At 36.5% G+C, this 23,739-nt stretch overlaps 2 protein-coding genes across 2 annotated transcripts; one reads left to right on the plus strand and one right to left on the minus strand.

Annotated features, from left to right (window-relative positions):
• The first annotated feature begins 4,263 nt into the window (after positions 1–4,263).
• LOC118832717 (coiled-coil domain-containing protein 134-like) lies at positions 4,264–5,332 on the plus strand. The gene has a single exon (XM_036740050.1). It carries the CDS (start codon positions 4,379–4,381, stop codon positions 5,057–5,059), a length of 681 nt encoding a protein of 226 aa, XP_036595945.1. The 5' UTR covers positions 4,264–4,378; the 3' UTR covers positions 5,060–5,332.
• A 4,848-nt stretch (positions 5,333–10,180) lies between these two features.
• Positions 10,181–23,246, minus strand: SYT4 (synaptotagmin 4). Its single transcript, XM_036742327.1, has 4 exons — positions 22,666–23,246; positions 18,951–19,768; positions 16,426–16,546; positions 10,181–13,426 (listed from the first exon to the last, which is right to left on the minus strand). The coding sequence occupies exons 1-4, from the start codon at positions 22,697–22,699 to the stop codon at positions 13,119–13,121; spliced, it is 1,281 nt and encodes a 426-aa protein (XP_036598222.1). The 5' UTR covers positions 22,700–23,246; the 3' UTR covers positions 10,181–13,118.
• Positions 23,247–23,739: the final 493 nt, after the last annotated feature.

Consider the following 23,739-nt stretch of genomic DNA (forward strand, 5'->3'; position numbering starts at 1 on the left):
CATGAATGATGCCAAAAAATATTGAAGGAAACAAAAGATAGGTATAGGGAGGAAGGGAGGACTAAGAGAGAAAATTTTGTGGATAGTTGTTTCAGTGGATCTCTTAAGTCAGAAGTCATATTACAAGGAGGAGAAGAAATGTAGACATTATATGTGGATAAGTTTTTCTAGGGATATAGAAATGGGATAAAAGACCATAATTTGAAAGTAAGAATAGGATGACACAAAGGTGTTTTTAGTTGTTGATATTGCTGTGTTATATTTTTTTCATAATAATCTCTATCCAAAGAAAGGAGATTGGGGTGGGTGGGGGACATAAACTTTTCTTGTTACCTCATGACTAACTCAGAGTTTGAAAGTTCAGGGATAGAGCCTGTATGAAACAGGCAAGCAAAATTGGAAAGGAAAAGACTGTGGGACAAAAGGGCAAGGAGTCTGTGGGAATGAAATATAATGAAACATAAGAAATATACATTATGAGTCACTGGACTTTAGATTGCAGTTTTCAAAAACATCTACCTATGAAGTATATGTATATGAGCATTGGGACCTTGAGTGTAGAACCAAAGATATTTCTTGATTAATCATAAAATATTGAAATTGGCCTTGGGGATCATGAATTGGTTTAAAGTTGTGCTAGGTGCTTCCTGAAGAGTAAGTTTTACTGATGGGGGCTGTCCCCAAGAAAAATTAGTTTGTTTAGATCATTTGTCTTTTCCCTATAAAAGAGTCTTCATTGAAGAATTGTGTCTTTTGACCTTCTGCACTTTTTACATTGTTCTGTAGAAAGCTTGACAACATAGTGGGGAGTGGGGGCAGGTTTCCTCCCCTTTCCTCCTCCAAAAAACAGAACCATCAATGATATTCTTTTGTCTAAAGCTTATCTACATCGTCCAAAAGATGAGTTCCTAAATACTGTAACTCTTGAAACTTAGTTTCTATTTATACAAAAGAAGCAGATAAGGGGTGGGCAGACTGTAGGAAAGTATAGTCCCAGAAACTGTTCTAGACAGATATTAGATTTAGTAGGTAATGACATTCTTGAAGATTGCTTTGTGAGTCATTCCCAGATTGACAATCTTGAAAAATAATTTTTTCATCAAAGCAAAATTTCCTAAGCAAGTTGATAATAGAATCTAATCTTAAATCCAGAGAAGGAGGATTGTGGGTATAGCACAGGGTTTTGTATTACCTAGTGCATAACTCAAGGTTTTAGAATTTGGAGATCTATACTTCCATTTACAAAAACATAATTTTATGGAGAATATTCATCTTGGAGAGAAATTTAGATTGCACAAATGACTTCCAATTCTGGGAGAATCAATGGCAAAGGAATAAAGTCCAGACTGAAATTCTGAACTGAACTATTTTAGTGAAGAATTTCAATGGTACAGGCTGGAAGAAAAAGATTCTAGAAGATTGGAATGTGCTTAAAAGGGAAGAATTGTATGGATTGTTCATAAACCATCACAAGAGGTTTTATTCTTTTATTTACATTTCTCTAATGTCTTTTTGAGTCATTTCTATTATTTATATACATACTTTTCTATATCATACATTTCTTACCTTGATTGCTTGTACAGAATTTTTGGTGAACTTTACTCAAATCTTTGATACCTAGATGAGAGATGTATATCCCAGAATAACTAAACTTGAGTTGAGAACACAATATTTCAAAGAGATATTATTTTTGTTGTTAATTTTTAGTATTAAATCCAATCCAAAGCTTTGAGTCCTGTTTCATGGTTTACATTTTTAAAAAAAGTATTGTGGAATATATACCATGTATCAGTCCATTTCTTGGCAACACCAGATAAGCTGGACCTGAAATATATTTGGGACCATGAGATTTCCACATAAAGTCTTATTACAAAAAAATTAATGGAAGAGAATCCAATTCATTAAATCATATGAAAATTTACTTTATATTACTAGATCCCATGATGAATTTAAAAGTTTATCAGTACAAATAGTCACAAAGTTGCTAGTTCAGTGTCGGCATGAGATAAATGAAGTACCTGGCATATAGGCTTGAACAATGTGTGGGCAAGGTCATAGGAGTCACTGGGCAGGACTTCAAGAGCTACCAAACTATGACAACTTGGGAGAAAAAAATGTTACCAGGCTTGTGTAACAAACAATGTATCTGGCTTCTTTTACACATTTAGAGAGTGAATTATTCCCACTATTGGACTACCAATAAACAATTGGTGAAGTCATCTGCAGTATGAGTTAAAAAAAAACTGGCTCTGACTCATTCTTGCTCAAGATTATACCTCTCTTTTCCCCCACAGCTTACTTCATAGCCCAACTCTGGCCTGCCTCCCCCCCCCCCCCACTCCTGCCCAATGCTCTCTCTGTCTACTCCTTCACTGCACAGTGGCCTACATTAGAAGTTGGGAGAAGGGGAAAAAGAGATATGAAGAATGTTGCATGACTTCAAGTATAATAAACTGTGCTAACATGAGTTATTACTTGGTTTACTATATTGGATCGCTCACTGGTTCCATCATCACTACTTAGAGATAAAACTTGGATGTTATTTCTTATTATAATACTTAAAGGATCTATTATTTTGTAATTGTAATTCACATATGTTGACCAACATAGTCTGAATCTCCATATGTCTTAGTAAATTTTACTGAATGTCTGTAAATGAAAAATTTATCAAACAGTGGCCAACCTAATGATGATAAACTCTGAAATTATTCTGCAATATCAGATAATATATTCTGTCACTAATTCCATACTCTTTTGGCTTAATAGTTGCTTGGTTTAGGTAGGAAAAAAGAATCTGACATAAATTGATAAAGGAGCCCTAAAAAGGTCTGGATTATGAGTCCAGATTTTTGAGTGTTGGTAAATTTACTACTTCTTATGTGTTTAGCAATTCACAGATTTTTCTGAGCCTCATTTGTCCCTCTTCCTTAAACTTCTGTTTCTCACAGACACCTTTGGCAGTTTAGGAAAGCATATGGACTCCTTAAAATAATATTTTTTAATTCATAAAATACAAAAGATTATGGGAAAAAACTGTAACTACATTTTCTCATCAAAAGTATAAATTTAAGAGTTCATGGACCCAAGGTTAAGAAATACTGGTCTAGATGGCAGCTGGAAAGCAGGGACTTGCATGAGCTCCCCTCCAAGCCCCTCCAAAAACTATAAAAATAGCTCTGAACAAATTCTAGAACTGCAGAACCCACAAAATAGCAGAGGGAAGCAGGGCTCCAGCCCAGGACATCCTGGATGGTTGCTGGGTGAGGTCTATCGCACACGGAACTGGGAGTGGAGGGGAGCAGAGACCAGGAGCTGGGCAGAACAGGCCCTAGAGCCCTGATTCAGTGAGCTGTGGCAGTTACCAGACTTCTCAACCCACAAACACCAAAGACAACAGAAAAGGTTAGTGGGAAAAGCTGAGGGGAGTGAAAGGAGTTCACCGTTCAGGCACCACCCTGGGGGGCAGCAGAGGTGGTGAAGCTACAGAACTACAGCTGAAGTTGCTTCCTGCCCCAGGCCCACCTGGTGGGAGGAATTAAGTGGCTGATCAGAGCAGGAGTGCAGAGTCTGCTGAAGACCTGAGTCCAGTCCGGGTTGGTGGTTCTTGGGGAAGGAGGAGTGCTGGTGTAGCAGAGTTGGCTGTATAGAAATAGCCATGAAAACAACAACAACACATACCCTCAAGCTTGGAACAAAGTACTCTTTACTCTACAAGCAGTCATACCCTGACAAAAAACTCAAGGGTCAAGTAAGTTGGCTGGGAACGTGGCCAGGCAGTGAAAATGCACTCAGATTCAGTCTCAGACTTTGGAATCTTTCTTTGCTGACAAAGAAGACCAAAATATACAGCCAGAAGAAGTCAACAAAGTCAAAGAGCCTACATCAAAAGCCTCCAAGAAAAACATGAACTGCTCTCAGGCCATGGAAGAGCTCAAATAGGATTTGGAAAAGCAAGTTAGAGAAGTAGAGGAAAAATTGGGATGAGACATGAGAGTGATTCGAGAAAACCATGAAAAACAAGTCAATGACTTGCTAAAGGAGACCCAAAAAATACTGAAAAAAATACTGAAGAAAACAACACCTTAAAAAATAGACTAACTCAAATGGCAAAAGAGCACCAGAAAGCCAATGAGGAGAAGAATGCCTTGAAAGGCAGAATTAGCCAAATGGAAAAAAGAGGTCCAAATGACCACTGAGGAAAATCCTACCTTAAAAATTAGATTGGAGCGGGACCTGTGGCACCGGCGGCGGCGGCAGCAGCAGCAGCAGCAGCACCCCGGGCGCCCCGCGCAGCGATCCCCATGTGGGCTGCCCGCACTCCCCGGTGAAGACTCCCCTGCGGCGGCGGCCCGGGTTCCGGGGCTCGGGGGCCTCCACCATGGACCTCTCCGGGCTGAGCGCTTTCTGCCTGATGCTGATGCTGACGCTGGCCGGCGCGGCTGCTTCGGACCCGGACCCGAGCCTGGAGATCTACAAGAAGCTGTTTGCGGTGAAACGCAAGGACCAGATGAAGGCCCCGAAGAACCTCATTGAGCTGAACGACATCCACCAGCAGTACAAGATCATCGACGTCATGCTCAAGGGCCTCTTCAAGGTGCTGGAGGACTCCCGGGCTGCCCTCCTGGCAGCTGACGTCTTCCCCGAGGGGCCCTTCCCAGAGGACGAGAAGCTGAAGGACGCATTTTCCCACGTGGTGGAGAACACTGCCTTCTTTGGCGACGTCGTGCTCCGCTTCCCCAAGATCGTCCATCACTACTTTGACCGGAATTCCAACTGGAACCACCTCATCCGCTGGGGCATCAGCTTCTGCAACCAGACAAGCGTCTTCGACCAGGGCACCTACTCCCAGCTTCTGGGCCTGATGGCTCAGGAGCTGGGAATTGGTGAGAGATCCCCAGACTATAGGAACCCCTTTACAACAGACCACTCAGAGTCCTTCCAAGGTACCGACCCCTTCCAGAAGGCCCTGAAGGAAGAGGAGAGGCGCCGGAGGAAAGAGGAGAAACCGAAGGAGATCCGGAAGGGCCCCGGAATCTCTCGCTCCCAGTCAGAGTTATAGCCCTTGGCTTGCTCCTGGGCCGGCAGGGCTGGGATTCCAGAAGAGGAGGGAATGGTGCATTTGGAGACCGCCTCTTACTTCAGGTGGGTAGAGGACATCCTGGCCTCCCCCTGGGGACTCAGCCGTCCCACTGCTTCCCAAGGGTGCAGACAGTTGAGAAAGAGCACCTCATCCTGAGGTGAAGACCAAGTGTCCTGGGGGAGTTAGGACCCCCCACCAGAAGGGGCCCATGCTGCCCCTTTCAAGCCCAGGACCTTAAGAAGCCTGTTTTCTTCTCCAAGACTCGTGCTCTGCCAACCAAATAAGTGTGTGGAGCATCCTAGACCGAAATGATCCAGGCTGGGGCCTCAGCCTGGCATCTCCTTGCCAAGAGAGGGCTCCTGCTGGGCCCCCCGGCACATTCCTGCCTTGGCAAATGAGTCACCTGCCCCCTTTGCAAAGACAATAAATTCAGCAAACTCTTTAAAAAAAAATTAGATTGGAGCAACTACAAGCTAGTGACATTATGAGAAATCAAGATATTATAAAACAGAACCAAAGGAATGAAAAAGTAGAAGACCATGTGAAATATTTCATTGGATAAACTACTGACCTGGAAAATAGATCCAGGAGAGACAATTTAAAAGTTATTGGACTACCTGAAAGCAACGATCAAAAATAAGAGCCTAGATATCATCTTTTTAAGAAATTATCAAGGAGAACTGCCCTGATATTCTAGAGCCAGACTAAAATAGAAATTGAAAGAATCCACAGATCACCTCATGAAATAGATCCCAAAATGAAAACTCCCAGGAATATTGTCACCAAATTCCAGAGCTCCCAGGTCAGGGAGAAAATACTGTAAGCAGGCAGAGAGAAACAATTTGAGTATTGTGGAAACATAATCAGAATAATACAAGATCTAGCAGCTTCTACATTAAGGGATCATAGGGCTTGGAATATGATATTTCAGGGGTCAGTGGAGCGAGGATTAAAACCAAGAATCACCTACCCAGCAAAATTGAGTATCATGCTCCAAGGCAAAATATGGATTTTCAATGAAATAGAGGACTTTCAAGCTTTCTCAGTGAAAAGACCAGAGCTGAATAGAAAATTTGACTTTCAAACATGAGAATCAAGAGAAGCATGAAAAGGTAAACAAGAAAAAGAAATCACAAGGGACTTACTAAAGTTGACTGTTTAGTTTACAATCCTCCATGGAAAGATGATGTGTATGATTTATGAGACCTCAGTATTAAGGTACCTGAAGGGAATACACACACACACACACACACACACACACACACACACACACACGTGTGTGTGTGTGTATGTATATATGTATGTGTGTGTATATATAGAGAGAGGGCACAGGGTGAGTTGAATATGAAGGGATGATATCTAAAAAAATAAAATCAAATTAAAGGATGAGAGAGGAATATATGGAGAGAGGGAGAAAGGAAGGGATAGAATGGGTTAAATTATCTCATATGAAAGTTGCAAGAAAAAGCAGTTCTGTAGGAAGGGAAGAGGTGGCAGGTGAGGGGAGAATGAGTGAATTTTGCTCTCATCGCATTTGACCTGAGGAGGGAATACCATACACACTCAATTGGGTATCTTACCACACAGGAAAGGAGGAAGGAAATAAAAAAGGGGGGGGTGATAGAAGGGAAGGCAGATAGGGGGAGGAGGTAATCAAAAAAAAACACTTTCATAAAGGGACAGGGTCAAGGGAGAAAATTCAATAAAGGGGGATATGTTAGGAACGAGCAAAATATAGTTAGTCTTTCACAACATGAGTATTGCGGAAGTGTTTTACATAATGATTTGCATGTGGCCTGTGTTAAATTGCTTGCCTTCTTAGGGAGGGTGGATGGGAAGGGAAGAGGGGAGAGAATATTGGAACTCAAAGTTTTAAAAACAGATGTTCAAAAGCAAAAAAAAAAAATTTGCATGCAACTAGGAAATAAGATACACAGGCAATGGGGTGTAGAAATTTATCTTGCCCTACAAGAAAGGAAGGGAAAAGGGGATAGGAGGGGAGTGCGGTGACAGAAGGGAGGGCTGACTGGGGAATGGGGCAATCAGAATATACACCATCTTCAAATGGGCGGGAGGGTAGAAATGAGGAGGTAATTTGTAATTCAAACTCTTGTGAAAATCAATGTTGAAAACTAAATATATTAAATAAATTAAACAAATAAAAAAAGAATGACTAAATAAATAAATAAATGGAAAGAATTACTGGTCTAGATGATCTTCAAGGTCCCTTCTATCTTTAACATTCCATGATTCTGTGAGTCTTTAAAGATAAAAACTGGAGAAGTCAAAGAGCATAGATAGATAAAAGAAAAAGAAGTTGGTAAATAGATTAGTGAAGTGACACAAATAACATGAAATTTTTAGAAACAAGGAAGTCAGCTTTCACACAAGGCCTTTAGGGGATATACTAAAGGCAATAAACTATTAAAATGGTTCAATTCATCAAGAATGATTTAATGTGCTTAGTGAAGAAACCAATCTATTGTTTTAATAAATTAAATTGAAATTGGACTTTGAAAATAGTAAGGGTGTTAGAGAATTATGGAAGAAATCTTATACCATTTCAGATAAGTTGACATTCATATAATTGATGAAAACGAGAAGGACTGTCCAGTAAACCCAATACTTATAAGCATATGAAGCATGTATTGCTGATTCAATCTTCACATAAATATCAGAGTATGCACAAGAATTATTTATGGTCTATTTCCTGCTGAAATCCAGCCAAAAATATTTACCAAAAGCAGTAAGCAGATGATTTTAGTTTGGCATTTGAATTAGGAACTTTGTTCTTTGCCTTTTTGAATTTGTTTTTTCACACTCTTAGATGAAGGATTATCAAACTATCTTGTGACCCTGTGAGCTTTTGAAGGTTGGGAAAATGAGCCATCAGAGATCTGGGAGCTAGAGACCATGCCAGGTTTGGCAGCAGCCAAGCATGGTGATGAGCAAAGATCGTAGCAGCTTGTTTAACCCACCACAAAAGTATATAGACAGCAACTGAGAGAGAGTAACAGAAACTCATCTGCTGGCCATGCTGTATTTTAATGTAAACTTGATGGGGCAAATGCTTTGTAGGATTTTTTTCTTAAATGTTGAGCACACTCTCTCCCTAAACTGAGGTAGTATATGGGAGGGTATGCTCCTCTACGTCTTGGAGGGAAATGTTTTTGTTGTTATTGTTGTTCAGCCACCTTTCAGTTGGGTCCCACTCTTTGTGACCCCTTTTGAGGTTTTCTTGGCAAAGATTCTGGAGTGGCTTAAATTTTTTTCTATAGCTTATTTTGCAGATGAGGAAATTTAAGCAAGCAAGGTTAAGTGGCTTGCTCAGGGTCACATAGCTAGTAAGTGTCTGAGGACAGATTTGAACTTAGAAAGATCATCTTCCTGACTCTAGGTCTAGGGATCTACCCACTGTTCCTCCCATCTGCCCCCTGGAAATATTTGTACTTTTATATTTTTTCTAAATATCTCTTTGCAAAACCTAATTGATTTTAATTGGTTAAATAATTCAGAGATTTAACTACTGCATGATAATGGTGATATAATGGAAGTATTAACTTTAAATTGTGATTTATCCTGAGGAGAAGTCCCTGGACAGGAGCTCAAGCCAATGGCAAGAGAAAGACATAAACCTTCATGGTCATTCCTACCACACTGAGGGAGATGTGTAATGAACCATATTCTGGAGACCTGCCTTGTCAGTGGTATTGGGAAATGGGATTTGAATCCCCAGTACTTATGAGAACTACCTTCAAATTACATATCCATTCCTGGATTAAATAATTATCTGGCTCATTCCATGTTTACAGTATTTAAGAACATATGGCTGATTGAATCAACATTAGTCTATTAATCAAAAGACACAGTCTCTCTCTAGTTTAGCCTCTGACACTTAATAATCATATGACCTTGAATAAGTCACTTCCCTTTTTAGAACCTCAGTTTTCTCATTTACAAAATAAGGAGTTGAGCTAGATGATCTGTAAAGTGTCTTCCAGGTTTAATGCTCTCTGATTCTACAAAAATACATAAACATATATATACTTTAATATAAAAGGAGACATGATCCTATAGACAGTCTTCAAATAATATTGTAGCTGGTGGTACAGTAGAGTGCTGTACCAGGAAGCAGGAAGGTCTGACTTCAAAGTTGTCCTTAAAGGGGCAGCTAGGTGGCACAGTGAGTAGAGCACTGGCCCTGGAGTCAGGAGGACCTGAGTTGAAATCTGGTCCCAGACACTTGACACACTTACTAGCTGTGTGACCTTGGGTAAGTAGTCACTTAAGCCCAATTGCCCCGCCTTTCCTGCTCCAAAAAAAATTGTCCTTTGGCAATTACTAGCTGTGTGACCCTGGTCAAGTTACTTAACCTCTGTTTTCCTCTGTTCCATCAAGAGTAAAATGAATATAATAATGACACCTACCTCACAGGGTTGTTGTAAGCATCAAATGAGTTAATATTCATAAAAAGGACCTAGCACTGGCACAGTGCCTTAGCACAGAGCCTAAACACTTTGTAAATGTCATTCCATTCCCCCTTCCCTTCCCTTCCCTTCCATTTATTTCTCATCCCCATGGTGGAGGAATTGTATTAAATTTATGAATCAGTCCATTTTTAATGTTCCATCCTCTTTGGATCTTTATTACACAACCCTTTTGTGATTAAAAAAAATCTGGCCCTTCAAAGTGGTGACCAGGTCCCTAGCCTACTTTTCTCCACAGCTTGGGGATAGATAGAGGAGTTCCAGTGTGATAACAAATAGTAAAAAGAGAGAAATAGAAAAGTCAAACTGAGGGAAATTAGAAAGAAAAGAAAATGAAAATTATGAAATAGGCAAAGAATTTTGAAATAAGTTAAAGAAAATTGTGGAAATAGGTACAGAAAATGATGGATTATAGAAAATAAAAAAGAAAAGTGGAAATAGAGAGGCCAACCTCTGAACCTATCCCCTCCCTGAAACACCGCCATTTATAGTTCTGACTTCTGCTTCTGATGTTTTGGAGGCAGTTGCCAAGAATATTATTTCAGAGAAGATAACTGTAGAGCCCAGATAGAGGGGTAATAAATGCTAGATAAAAACACACATTGGTAAGAAGTTTAGGGTGGGATGGCATGAATGAAAGCAGCAGTTTATTCTTGTCTTACAAACATGGCACATCATACAGAGCTGGCACAAAAAAAATCATGAGAAAATTTCATACACCATGCTTCCTTCCAATTCACTTCTATTGAATCACAACATCAGAACAAATCAGTTATTGAGTTACAACAGTTCTTCAAACATGGATTCCTCCCAATAAGGGGGACTGGGCAGGCTACTCAGACAAACAATTATTTTTACAAGTTTGATACAGTGCAGGATCCTTAACAGAATTCAAGATATGCACATGGATATTTAACACATTATAAAACAGAAAAAAAATTCTCAAATGACAGGATGACACATGTTCCTTCCTGTTTCAATTTCTTTATATATATATATATTTTTTTCATTGTCCTTTTCTTTCCTCCGAATGAGTTACAAGTCAATTACTCAACTTTTCACACTCAAGAAAGTTTCAAATTAAAAAAAAAGAATTCTATTTACAAATCTGTATTGTAGTAAAAAGTTTTTTTTTCAATTTTTTTAACATTTTCTCCCTACCTTCCTCCACTATCAACAGTCATTCTTTAGCTGGTAATAACATTAATGCTTAGGCTGCCAGTAAAGGGTACTTCCAACCAACTTCTCACTTATTCCATTATGGAAATTCAAATAAAATAGACACACAGCCCAAGAAGCTAAAGAAATCAAAATAGAAAGCAATTTGCCTTTCCCTAAACTAGAACCTATAACTGCATAGAGGCATTAGATGTGGTAGAGAAAAAAGAGCATTACACTTGAGAATCAGGAGGACTGAATTCAAGCATCATCTCTGCCACTAACTAGTCATTTGACCTTAGGCAAATTGTTTAACCTCTTGGCACCTTAGTTTCTTCATCTATAAAATGAGGCAGTTGAACTAGATGAGTTCTAAGATCCCTTTTAGCTTGAGAATTCTATAGTTCAATGAGGCTGTCTCTGCTGCTGATGTTTTCACAAGGATGCTATATTGAACTTGATGCTCTAAGAGGATATTGTGGTGGGATGAAGATACTAGTAGGGACATAAGAACAAATACAATTGTTTTCAAACAAAAGACAGTTGATTCCAGTCCTTTATACACACAGAATGTAATACATTTACTTTATATTGAGCACTGTCATAAAAAGCATGTATAAGTTATTTCAAAAATGCAATTTCATAGAATTTTATAAACACCATGATATCAAACACAGTCTCAAAAACTGATAAAGTACTGACACAAAACCTGAAAGAATCAAAATGTAATTCTTTCAGTGGTATTTATTTCTTACTTGCATATTTCATATTCCAACTGCATTGGAATTTCCAACATCTCTTCTCCCTCTCATTGAAATTCACATGCAGTGACCAAAGATAATTGTTTCCAAGTGATCATTTAAGTTTTGCATTGTTTTCTAGTAGTACTAAAGTGGCCTACAGAGCCCAAACCCTGAAAAGTGATATAGGGCATAATTATATAGTTTGTCTGTAGGCAACACTGCCAGGGCAACTTAACCAAGAAGAGTAAACATTACACACAGGTCTGTGCTAGTGGGATGGGCTAAATATATGTGGAATTAATGCAAATATATTTGCATGGAGATTAAAGATATTTTACTTTATTTCTATTTTCTAAATATTATTTTTATTATTTTGGTTTTTGGCTTTGGGGAACAATTCCTTTTTCCATCTGGCAACCAATAGATCCTTACAATCTCAATTTGATTTTGTATGTAAATAGTTGGCCCATTCACATTGATTGAAAATTTTAAAAAAGCTAAATGAAGAATTAGTCATTACTGTCATCTCTTAATGCAGAAAAATGACTATGTATCTCTTCAATATCCATATTTTCCAAAAAAAATATTTAAGGTAGCATTTTCCCAGCCAGTTTTCTAGCTAGGTATCACGTCTTTATCCTTTGCTTTGACTGATGACATAACAAAGTGAAACAAGTTGTCTTTTTTCTAATTCCTTAGGCCATACTGATATTTGGGAATATGACAAAATCATAGACAATTCACTAGGAGGTTTTTTATGTGACATTTTATACTCTTTTATCTTGGGGAATCAATTAACCACTTCTGGACTTCAGTTTCTTTATTTGTAAAATGAAGGGTTTGAATAAGATATTCTTTAAGGTCCCTTTCATGCTTAACATTGTTTGAGCCCAAGATACTCTCATATAACTTTTTGGTAAAGGACAATGATTTTAATATTCAGTCACAGAATTCACCTGTAATACAACAGTACAACTGGATCCCAGTTGAGCCCTTTTCTAAAACTAAGTATTTAAGTGTGTTAACTGGCTTTTAGAAGGTATTGAAGTTATTCTCCCTGTGAGAAAATGGTACCTAGTAGTTCCAAACCACAAACTGACGAGTATACACCATTTCATACAAAACAGCTATTTATGCATAACATAATTAATAAATCAAACTTGTGAACATTTCTTCAAAGTCTTTGGATTGATCAAAATAATGGATTTCTCCAACTTTTAGGAAAAATGAATGATTTTCACAAGAGCTTTGATATATTGGACTCAGAGAGACATGTCAATGTCTCAAGAGACACAATGAGTTCCAGTGACAAATGAAGAGGAGGTCATCATCCTCAAAACCACAGCTACCAACTAGGGATACAATGATATAATTATGAAAGACTTGACTGTTTTTACTGAAATTTACATTATGACAATAGCTACCATCAGGGAAGTTGAATCTCTTATGAAATTGTATCAAATTTCTCTAATGAAGGAGAATAAAATGAATGATAAAATTTTACAATTACCTCCTGATCTACTAATTCAACACAGTCTTAACAAAAAGGCTGTCTTTCTGTCAAATCACATTTGTAATCACATTTAACAAAGAAAGAAAATTACTCCTTGTTAATGGAAAATCATTAAGTTCCAATTCATTGCTAGGATGCTAACCATCACAAAGCATATGCCACTTGGCAATTTGTCTCCTAGGATATTCACAGATCTCCTTCCAGTGCTCTCCACCTGTTCCTTCTGCTGATGCTCCAAGAACCAACCTTCCAATGACTTCATTCCTTGATCCCCTGTCAGAATCCAAAACCAGGAACTCTACACTGATCTCCTCAAGACCTTCACAAGGAATGTCAAAAACAAACAATTCATTGAATACTGCATTAGGGGTGCATTTCTTCACATGTGTTTTCTTCTTGGAGATTCTCTTTTTTGCATGATACAGGTTCACTTTGACATAAGGATCTGCAATGACAAAGGAAAAAATGTAGGAGGAAGTAAGAATTTTAATTGTAGTGAAGTAGAAAATATGAGGGCAAGTGAAAGTAGCCAAAAAAGAGAAGAAGGTCTAGATGAAAACTTAGTAGGTATAAAAAGGAAAAGAATTGATAAACCATCTGACAACATCCTCATCCTGAGGTTCCACTATGGTATAGTAGGAATAACACTAGGCTAAAGAATCAAAAGTAGAATATTAATTTCAATTTTGCATTGACACCATGACCTTTGTGTAAATAAGTTTCTGACTCTTTCTAGGTCTCAGCTTCCTGTGTAAAATAAAAATCATGGACTAGACAATTCATTATATATGTTATAGAAAACTTTAATAATAACACAAATATACACAAAACGCATAAATTAAAATCATGGAATTAAATTTCTAAGTAAAGCCTGTACAGTGGTATTAATTTTTTTTTCACAAAAGAAAAATAAGTTATGTAGTCTATATTATTATGGTATGTAATTGTTTTTGGGTTTTGTTAAATGTATTTGTAGATGAAGTATATGTTGTTTTTGCTCTAACTAGACAATGGATCATTCTAATTAAATAATTTTCTAACCATTTGGTCTGCATTTTGTTTTATTTTTACATTTACCCATAAAGTAGCTGTGCATATTTTTGCATAGATAAATTTCTAATTTTGTGTCTAACTATAAAAGTGTATCTCTTTTTGGGATAAGTTTTGTCCTAGTATACTTATTTTCTGTTCATCAGTCTTATACTCCATTGGATATTGCTGTCTGAGTATCCTGCTCTTTATGTAATCAAATAAGTGATTATTATATAACTTAAAACTTAGTTTACTATATATATATGTTGAAAGGAATTGTGCCAGGCACTAAGGAAACAATGATAAATTAAATATGGCCCCTACACAAAAGGAGCTTACAATCTAACTGGAGAAAAATAAATTAAGGACACAAGAAATAATGATGTATGTAACAGCATAATAAAGATACAAGTGAAAAGTGAGTATTATGTTACATCAGATACAAAGAGGAAAAGATTACTTTTATTTGAGGGATTAATGAGGAATTCATGAAAGAGGCAGACTTTAAGCTCTGTCTAGAGGGAAGGGTAGTCATTCATTTGGCAGTAATAATGCTGGTGAGAGTAAGGGTGGCAGAAAATATGCATCCCTCATTGTGGTGGTTTGTAAACACAGGCAAGAAGTTAGAAAAATATAAAAAAAAATTTGGGGAATGGCAACTTGATCCACTGTTTTTCATATTTACAGAATATGAGTGGAAATACCCTGAGACAAGACTGGATATATTAGAATCAAGTTATGGAGGACTTTTAATGATAGGCTGAGTTTGAATTTTATTCTATGGATGTTGGAGGAAGACTGGAGCTATCTTTTTAAACAGTGAGATAATGTGATAAGAAGTTCACAAGATTCCTACCATAACAATGTGTAGGATGGAATGAAATAACAAGATGATACAGGCTAGAATATTGCTAGATGCAAGAAGGCAGGTCAGGACATGACTGTAATAGGCCATTTGAGAAATCACAAAGGTCTAGCCTAGAATTATATAATGAATATGGACAAAAATATGATACCAGAGAAACTAAGAAGGAAGAATGAACACAGTGTGGCAACAATTGAATTGAAGCATAGGAAAGAATTGGAGATTGTTTCAAGGTGTAAAGTAGACAATTGTAGAGAGAAATAAGACTCAGTAGGTAGCACAGGAATGAAGTCCATAGTTAGGGCATAATAGAAAGATGAGATGATCAAATCAATAAGGGACAGGAGCTTTATGTTAATAAAGTTAGTTTTGGTCTTCTTAAACCAAGATAGCATCTATTTGCAACAAATTCACTCCTTGGGTCTCATACAGAATTTTTTCTCTCATCATGTATTATCATATATTATAATTATCTGCATGCTATTTGACAGGGTAACTAGGTGGTACAGAGTTTAGAGCACAGGGCTTGGAATCAGGAAGACTTGTCTTCATGTGTTCAAATCCAGCCTCAGATACTTACTAGTTTTGTGAACCTGGGCAAGTCACTTAATCCTGTTTGCCTCATTTTCTCGTCTATAAAATGGGCTAGAGAAGTAAATGTCAAACCACTCCTTTGTCTTTGCCAAGAAATCCCCAAATCAGGTCATGAAGAGTCAGCCATGACTGAAAAGTAACTCAACAATGACATATCCCATTTGATTGCAAGATTAGCAAAGTAAGGGCCAGATGCTTTTCTAATCTTTGTAACTTCTTTGGTGCCTATCACAATGATTATTGCTTAAAAATACTTTTATAAAATTAAACTAATACAGTGATGTATATTTGGTAGTCACACATAATAAGTACCTAATAAATTATTGTTGATTAATGCTTCCTTCCTATAGTCTTTCACAGAACTAAGAATCCATGCTGACTTTTATTGGCCTTAGTAAATAAAAATGATTAATAAAGATAAAGGGAGAGTCAATGCAAAGATTTGATGGAAATTTGAATAGCAAATTTGACTTAGGCATGAAATTAAACTCCTTTGCCAGTTTTATAAAATTTTTAACCAGATCAAGAAGTAAATAAAAATCTTGCTTCTTTGGTCTGGGTTTCATCTAAGCCTTTCCTGTGCTAAGGCCAACTATATATATGTATATATATATATATATATATATATATATATATATATATATATATATATATATATATATATATGTATATGTATGTATGTATATGTATATGTATATATTTTATAAAACTTTTCCATCTCTCTTTAACCCTAACTTTACCTGTTTTATTCATGTTCCTGAACCCTTAAGATAAATAATGATGATAACAATGATGATTTAGGGCTGATTTAGGCAACCAAAGAAGGATATGTGGTGTACCTTGTAGCGAAGAAAAAATTGACATAATTACATATATATACACATATATATTCTTCCTAATCTTGGATCAATTATTTTCCAATAAAAATGGATTTGTTTCAGATGAAAAATTACCTGATAATCCAGAAACATCTGCTTTAGGTAGGTGCCGAGCTTTTAGAACCACCACAGTGAGAGTGTTAGTTGTGGACTGATAGCAAAGAGAGATCAGAAGTTCGCCTCGTCCTGAAGACTTCTAGAGAAATAAAAACACTTTTCATAAACACTTTCTGACAGTTATAAATTTTCTGTTACTTGTGAAATATGTTCTAATAGACTATACTTAGCACTATTACAGACTTCTATTTTATTTAACTGATTTTTTGCTATTCTGACTTTAATACAATACAGCAAAATGTAATTATAATAGAAAGCTTCATGCTCACCATCACAATCTTGTCTCTTAGCACTTCTGTCTGCCATCTAGTGGTTGTCATGTTTATTGCTTCATGTTTTCATATTCCAAGGGTTAGCCACACCCCTTTTTAATTTTTTCAAGGGAAGATTCAATGTGTAGTTTATATACAGCTAGCCATAGCTTTTATTTTGGGGATCACTTTATATTTGTATAAGTAACCTTGAATGATTAACATAATATTAAATCTTCCTAAACAGTGAGAGAAGAATAAAATGACCCTACTTTTTTTTCATTGTGGGAGCTCTTTCTAGTCAAAGATATAAAGCTTCTTCAAAAATCCCTCAGAGATTTCAATAGGATTCAACCATTTGTTTTGCTCTCAGGGAATGTATTAAAGTCTAGGGAGAATTTGATTTGGAGTTTCTGTCCCTTCAGTTTGGGTTTATTTGATTACAAAATTCTCTGGGTTATATTTGACCTCTGCTTTTCAGATGACAACTAACTTAAAACAAAAGTTTTAATGAAAAAAAAAGTTGAGAAAAAGCTTGAAGGCTTGAGAATAAGAGTAGGGAACCATTTTTGTCTTAAACTGTTTTGTCAGGCTCTATTGACCTCTTCAGAAATATTTTAAAACTTATGAAATAAAGCACATAGGATTACAAAGAAGCTATTGAAATGTAGCTGTCATTTTTTTAAAATCATGGGCTCTAGCATAAGAATCTGTGAGCTAGAGGATGATATTCATGGTATGGTCCCCAACATAAAAGACAGATGAAAAATGAGATGACATTCAACTTTGGGGTGCCCTTGGGCAATTGATGAAGTGAATTTATTCCATATTATGAAATAAAATATAGAAATTAATACTAATTTGATATTTGAGATACTTATACAATCCCTATTCACAATGCAAGTAGTAAAAATGCCTAACCTTATTTATTTTTATGTACTTTACTAGTGTGAACTGTGTCAAAATATTCCAAATGCCTAGCTAGATAAAGAGGTATGGTCTTTTACTTTATGATTAGTGCATATGCTCTCCCTGTACATGTGTTCTCTTGAGGTGAAGTTTTACAATAACACTAAAAAGTCTCATTGGGAATAAATAGTTTGAGTAAAGTAAATACATAAGGCAAACATGTGGAGCATTATAGCATGGCATAAAAGCACTGGATTAGAAATCAAGAGACTAGGGTTCTAGACCTGAGATTCTTTTCCCACTTAAAAGCGATATCAAAGAATGATGGGTAATCTTTAGATAAAGTGATCTAGGTGAGGAGAACATATCAGGCACAGAAAATGCATGAACAAATGTAAGTAGGTAGCGATAAGGGAGATAAATTTTGGGAATAACAAATTAGAGCCAAGAAGTGAAATAAGCATTTTGATTTACCATTCCCAACTTTACAGGTGAGGGGGAAGGTATAAAGGACTTGTTAAAAGTCACATAATGATTTTAGATTAAAACTTTTACCTCCCTGGGCCTAAGTTTCCTCCTCAAAAATTGGCACAAGACAGGCAAAGGCTTGGTCATGTGCAAGGTCCCCTTCACTTTTAATGATTCTTTGTTAAAACATACAGTTCTCAAATTACAAAATCCCCAGTGACATTTCTATCACTAAACAGCTAATGTACTACAGAACTGCTGGAAGAAGATATTTGAATGTGATACTTTAAGTTGAAACAGAATTTTTCTTGTTTAGTTTTATGTCTTACCATTTTCTAATACTGTCAGGAAAACTAAAAGATAATGATGCCAAAAACAGATTAAATAACATCCTATTGATAAATTATAAATGTTGAACAAGATTTGTGATAGTTCCTAGACTAAAATAAAATTATGATCACTAACCAATGATATTGTTGATATACATATGTATATAAAATAAACATTCAATATGATGCAATTTCTGCTTTTTTGGCAAATAACTTCACTAAAAACCAATACAAATACTTATGAGAAAAGAGAAAAATAAATCTTTAGAATGATATTGTAAAAGTTTCATAAAACTTGATTATTATAAGTTATTATAAGTATTCATGGAAATATAAAGTTAAATAAATGAAATTATTTTGAACATGTTATTATATTGGAAATTAGCATTAAACATGGTAAAAATAATGTCTTAAAACCTGATAGAATTTTCAAGTAAAAGCTCTAGATATTGTAAATTGGCTACCAATAATATACTAATTACTCAATCTTGATTGCAAATACTTTAAAATACTTAAAATCAATTACCCTAACATTTCTTTTGATGATCTCTCTGTTCATTAACATTCTTCCATCAGCCAATTCAATGCCTGAGAGGGGAATAAGGACTTCTCCAATGATATCATCTCTTGAAAACCTGTCAAAACTCAAGATGATGAAGTGAAGGATCAAATCTTGTATTTGGCTATATGGGATCCCATAGAAGGTGAAGGTTTCATCAAAAGCTGGATCTAAGGTCTTTCTCAGGACTCTGGTTTTCACTTTGTGCTTCTTCTCAGGAAGGATGGTCATTTTGATATATGGGTCAGAAGTCATTGACTGTTCATCCATAGCTGGCAGGCCACGAGCTTCTTTGATGTTCACCACAAATGCCTTTTTCTCAAAGTTGTACTCTAAAGAAAAGAAGAGGGTGCCAAGTTTATCCTGTTTTTCTACAGAACATAAGGATGAACTAGACTTCAAGCTGTCGGGGGAAGTGGACTCTTTCTGTTCCCTTTCTGAGAATGGTTTAGGAGTCAAGTTCTCAAGATCAGAAGGGCTGCCGGCTTTGGGGTTTGCTTTGGGGAAATTGCCATTAAGGTCTCTCTTCTCAAGGTCAAGATGTAGTGAGGTCTTTGGCACAACTGGTTTGTTTTTTGCTTCATTTTTGTCATCTGCTCCAAATTTCTTCTTACTGCTCAGGTTTTCTGGATAAATGTCAACTCCCTTGAGCACATGCACAAATTTATAGGGAGGAGTCTTGTTAGTCTTGGATGATTTTCTCTGACAGCAGATCCAAGCAAAGAGAGATACTGTGAACACCAGACCAAATGCACTGAAGATCCCCACCACCGTAGGAATTTCATCTGGAAAATGAAATGGCCAATAAGTTATATTAAAGGAGTAAAGCTTGAGATACAAGGCAATTTGAAAAACATAATAGAGATGGCAATTGCAGTAGGTTGGACAGATTGAATTACTTTCCAGCTGCTCAGGATAAGAGTTATGTACATATTTCACGCCACCTTCAGGTATAAACACATCCCCTGGGTGACACCAAGAAAGAAATACAGTATGATGGAAACTCCCTCATTTCAGTTCTGTGCCATAAACAAAATGACCGGGAGAAACTAGAGAGGAAAAAAATCTGTTAACCTAAGAATATTTCTCCATCATAACACAGGACAACCACAGTTTGGCAGGTCAGTGCTTAATATATTATTTTTTCATTAACATCATATTCCCTATTATTTTTTTTCCTGAAGCATCATTACTATGTGTTTCAAAGCATACACTATTCAAACACTGTGTTAGGGATTCCTTGAACTAGTTTACCTAGAATCAAAAATATAGTGATAGTATAGTGAAAGTATAGCAATTATGAAGTAGCTATACAACATTTACCATAATCTGCCATATACATTAAAAGTTTCTTTGTCAGATAATGGACTAAGGGAAACAAACTGATTAAAAACAAAGTAAAAACAGAAAGAAAATATGTAATTACCTTATAAGAATAAAAAAAATTGTCTTCCTACTTTTAAAATCCTCCCTTATGACTGCCAAAGTATGAAGGAAGAAACAGTACTATTTGTACAAATGCAAACAACAAGAAAATAGAACAGTGTGTTCCAGTAAATAGCTTCCTTTTAACATATAATGAGGAAAAAAGAATGAACATAAGTGAGAATCTGCTCTTGTCCATAACTGATTTTTTTTCTTAGCACATTTCAATGGGGCAATACAGTAATCAGAACCAAATTCACATTCCTCCTGAGAATAGAGTATTAAATTATTGATTTTTAGTAACATTGCTTATACATTAAGGTAATCATGTTCCATATGTATGTGTATTTCTCCCACAAATAATTAGCTACTGTATATGAAAGCTCAGTATTATCTTGTCCAGATATTTTGTCCATGTCAAATCAATGTTCAGTAGAAGCAACACACCGAAAGTAAATACAATGTGGTTTCTGCACTGGCTACCTAAGTTTTGTAATATTATTTTATGTATGTGTATATATATATATATATATATATATATATATATATATATATATATATATATATATATATATATTCCCTTCTCATATTGAGGTGGAAAGTTCAGTAATGCAAAGGGTTAAGATTGGTTTATACATCTCCAAAAAGAATAATCTTTTGTCACTACACTTCTCAGTAGCCTCTTTCTCTTTAGGATTCTGTATATGTCTCTGAATAAATACAAACCAGAAGTTAAGGAAGAAGAATTGATTAAGAAATGTTTGATCAAAAATGTCCAGTAAGGAAAAAAAAAAACAGTAATTTAAGGAAATATAAAAAACTACATTGTTTAGAAATGAGAAATCAATATTTGAATTCCTAAGACCTGAAATATTCTTGTATGGCATAGGAAAAAAAGTGAAGAACTGAACACGACTAGCTGAACTTGGCATAAGCTTTGAAGTTTTCCTTACTATTAAGGCAATAAAGACGTACACAAAATTTGGTTGACCATGAAGTCTACTATTGCAAAGTGACACTGTGAGGCAATTCTTTCATATTTCAAGGAAAGTAGAAAGTAATGTAAACCATTCCAGTTAAACGAAACAGATCAAAGAACTCGGAACTGGGAGAGATCTTACATTTCAAGACAGAGATTTTTTTGGAGGGGAAGCAACGCAGATAATGGCTCATTAATAGAAGTAGTTTTTTTTTTTTTTTTCCCATCAAGCATGGGTGATGGACACAATATCAATGTAATTACAAAGAACCAAATGAGAAGTGCTGAACAGAAGTGATTACTGTCAATTAGAGTGACACCTTAGCTTCTTTGAATTTTCTTATCAAATAACTAAACAATGCAATGCAATATAGAAAAGAATAATTACTCTCAAAGTCCTGCCTACTGGGAGAATGCATAGATTTGGGGAAAACAGAAAAAAAATCTAGTTCACCCAGTGATAATAACAGTTCCTTCACCCCTCCTAATCCTCACTCTCATTAGCACACTTTTATGAGAATGTTTGACTTTCAATGCTGAATCATTTTAAAAGTAAGTACAGATCTGCCCTATTGCATAAAGATTGAATATAATAGAACTAAAAACTTAAAAGGGGAATGGGGGGGTACATTTCAATAGAAAACAGTACACTTTGGTATGATGTAATAGGGACAGATAGAAAAGCTGCCCTAGAATCCTACCTAGCAACATCTTCTGAAGAAAAAAAAAAGGAAAATGAAGCCTAGCGATATGGCCATAAAATAATTATGGTACTTTCTGATGTAAAATGAGGGTGTCAAAGCCCACTACTTAAAATTATTTTGAAGTAACTCCATCTTTTAGGATGTCTTAAATATATATTTGCTTTTAAGCTCTGTGCTGCCGGCCCCCACCCCCACCCCCAAATGACAGACACAAGATATTTACCTAAAAGGAATCCTCACCAGGCCAAATAAAATAAAATAAAACCAACAATTAAATGTCAAAACACTTTGCTGCTACTACAATATATAGAGCTCTCGGAATCTTTGAGAACTTCTTGAAGGTAAAATAACCTTAGAAGAATGCAGTTTACTAGGAGGATACCTGGTAAGGGAAAGAGACAGCCGGGGTTTACTAAGACTATTGGAAGACCATTCCCATCCTCCAGAATCCAGCGGCTAGCTAACCCATATGCAGCCTTTAGATGCTACATATACTCCAAGCAGTAGTTTCGAAAGAAAAACAAACATACAAACAAACACAACCTTTTTTAAGTTTGGTTAAGAACTTGCTTACCAAATTCCTCTCTGCTTGAGGTGATCGGAGCCATGTTTGCTGCGTGCTCTGTCCGAGGTACTGAACAGCAACCCCTGGCTTGCCTCACTGTGAAAGCGGCTGTTTTCCTCTTCCCAGAACCAGAGGCTGGATTTTACTCGTGATGAAAACAGCAATGTGCAGCCCAGGGGACCTTCAAGCGGGAGCAAAGTGGGGGTGGGGGGCGAGGAAGCAGAGAGGAACCTCAGCTCTCCCTCACACAGGGATTTGCCACCCCCGTTCCTGTTTTGGCTCTCTTGAGTAGCTCCGCTCTTTGATTGTAGACGTGGTTGAAACCCAAATTGACGCAATCCTGACGCTACAGGGCTGAAATCAGCACCTGCCCTCCTCCCCTTCCTTTTTCCCTTCTATTTTCCCTACCCCCCTTCTTTCTTCAGCCTCTCCAGGGGATTCAGCACACACATTCATCAATTATTTTAACTGCTCTGCTACAGGAGATTAGCTGTCTTATTCAGTGGGACACAGAAGCAGACTGAGATAGAAGTCCCTAAACTCAATCTTGTCACTCTGTAACATAAAATCTTTGGGTTTCATGAGTGGGTGGGAACGTATCTCAGTGTGTCAGTGTTGTGATGCAAGGAGGGGATTAAGGCAAGGGAAAAGAAAGAAAACTTCAGTTTCGTGTGATCCATTTCAATTACGCACACACACACACACACACACACACACACACACACACAAACACATTTTTTCTCACTTTTCCCCCTCTTCTTCAAAGCAAAAACCGTGTCAGAATAAAAAATCCACAACTGATTGACACATTTAAAATTAAACTACCATGGTGTTTCCCTTCTCTTTTCCCCTCCCCTTCAGTCCTGTTATTAATGTAACATTTTTGCTGATACTACTAACAACTATTCCATTCTAACAACTCAAGTTTATTCTACCTAATATCTGAAATTTCACTTGGTAAAATCATTAGAAACAGATGGGAATAATCACTTTCGTTTTCAGAGCCCTTCCAAATGTGTTTTCATCTTTGATGAAATTCAGTGAGTTTTTCAAGAAACTTTAGGGATGATACCCTTGGTTATA

This window comes from Trichosurus vulpecula, chromosome 1 (genome assembly GCF_011100635.1).
Source record: "Trichosurus vulpecula isolate mTriVul1 chromosome 1, mTriVul1.pri, whole genome shotgun sequence".
Classification (NCBI taxonomy): domain Eukaryota; kingdom Metazoa; phylum Chordata; class Mammalia; order Diprotodontia; family Phalangeridae; genus Trichosurus; species Trichosurus vulpecula.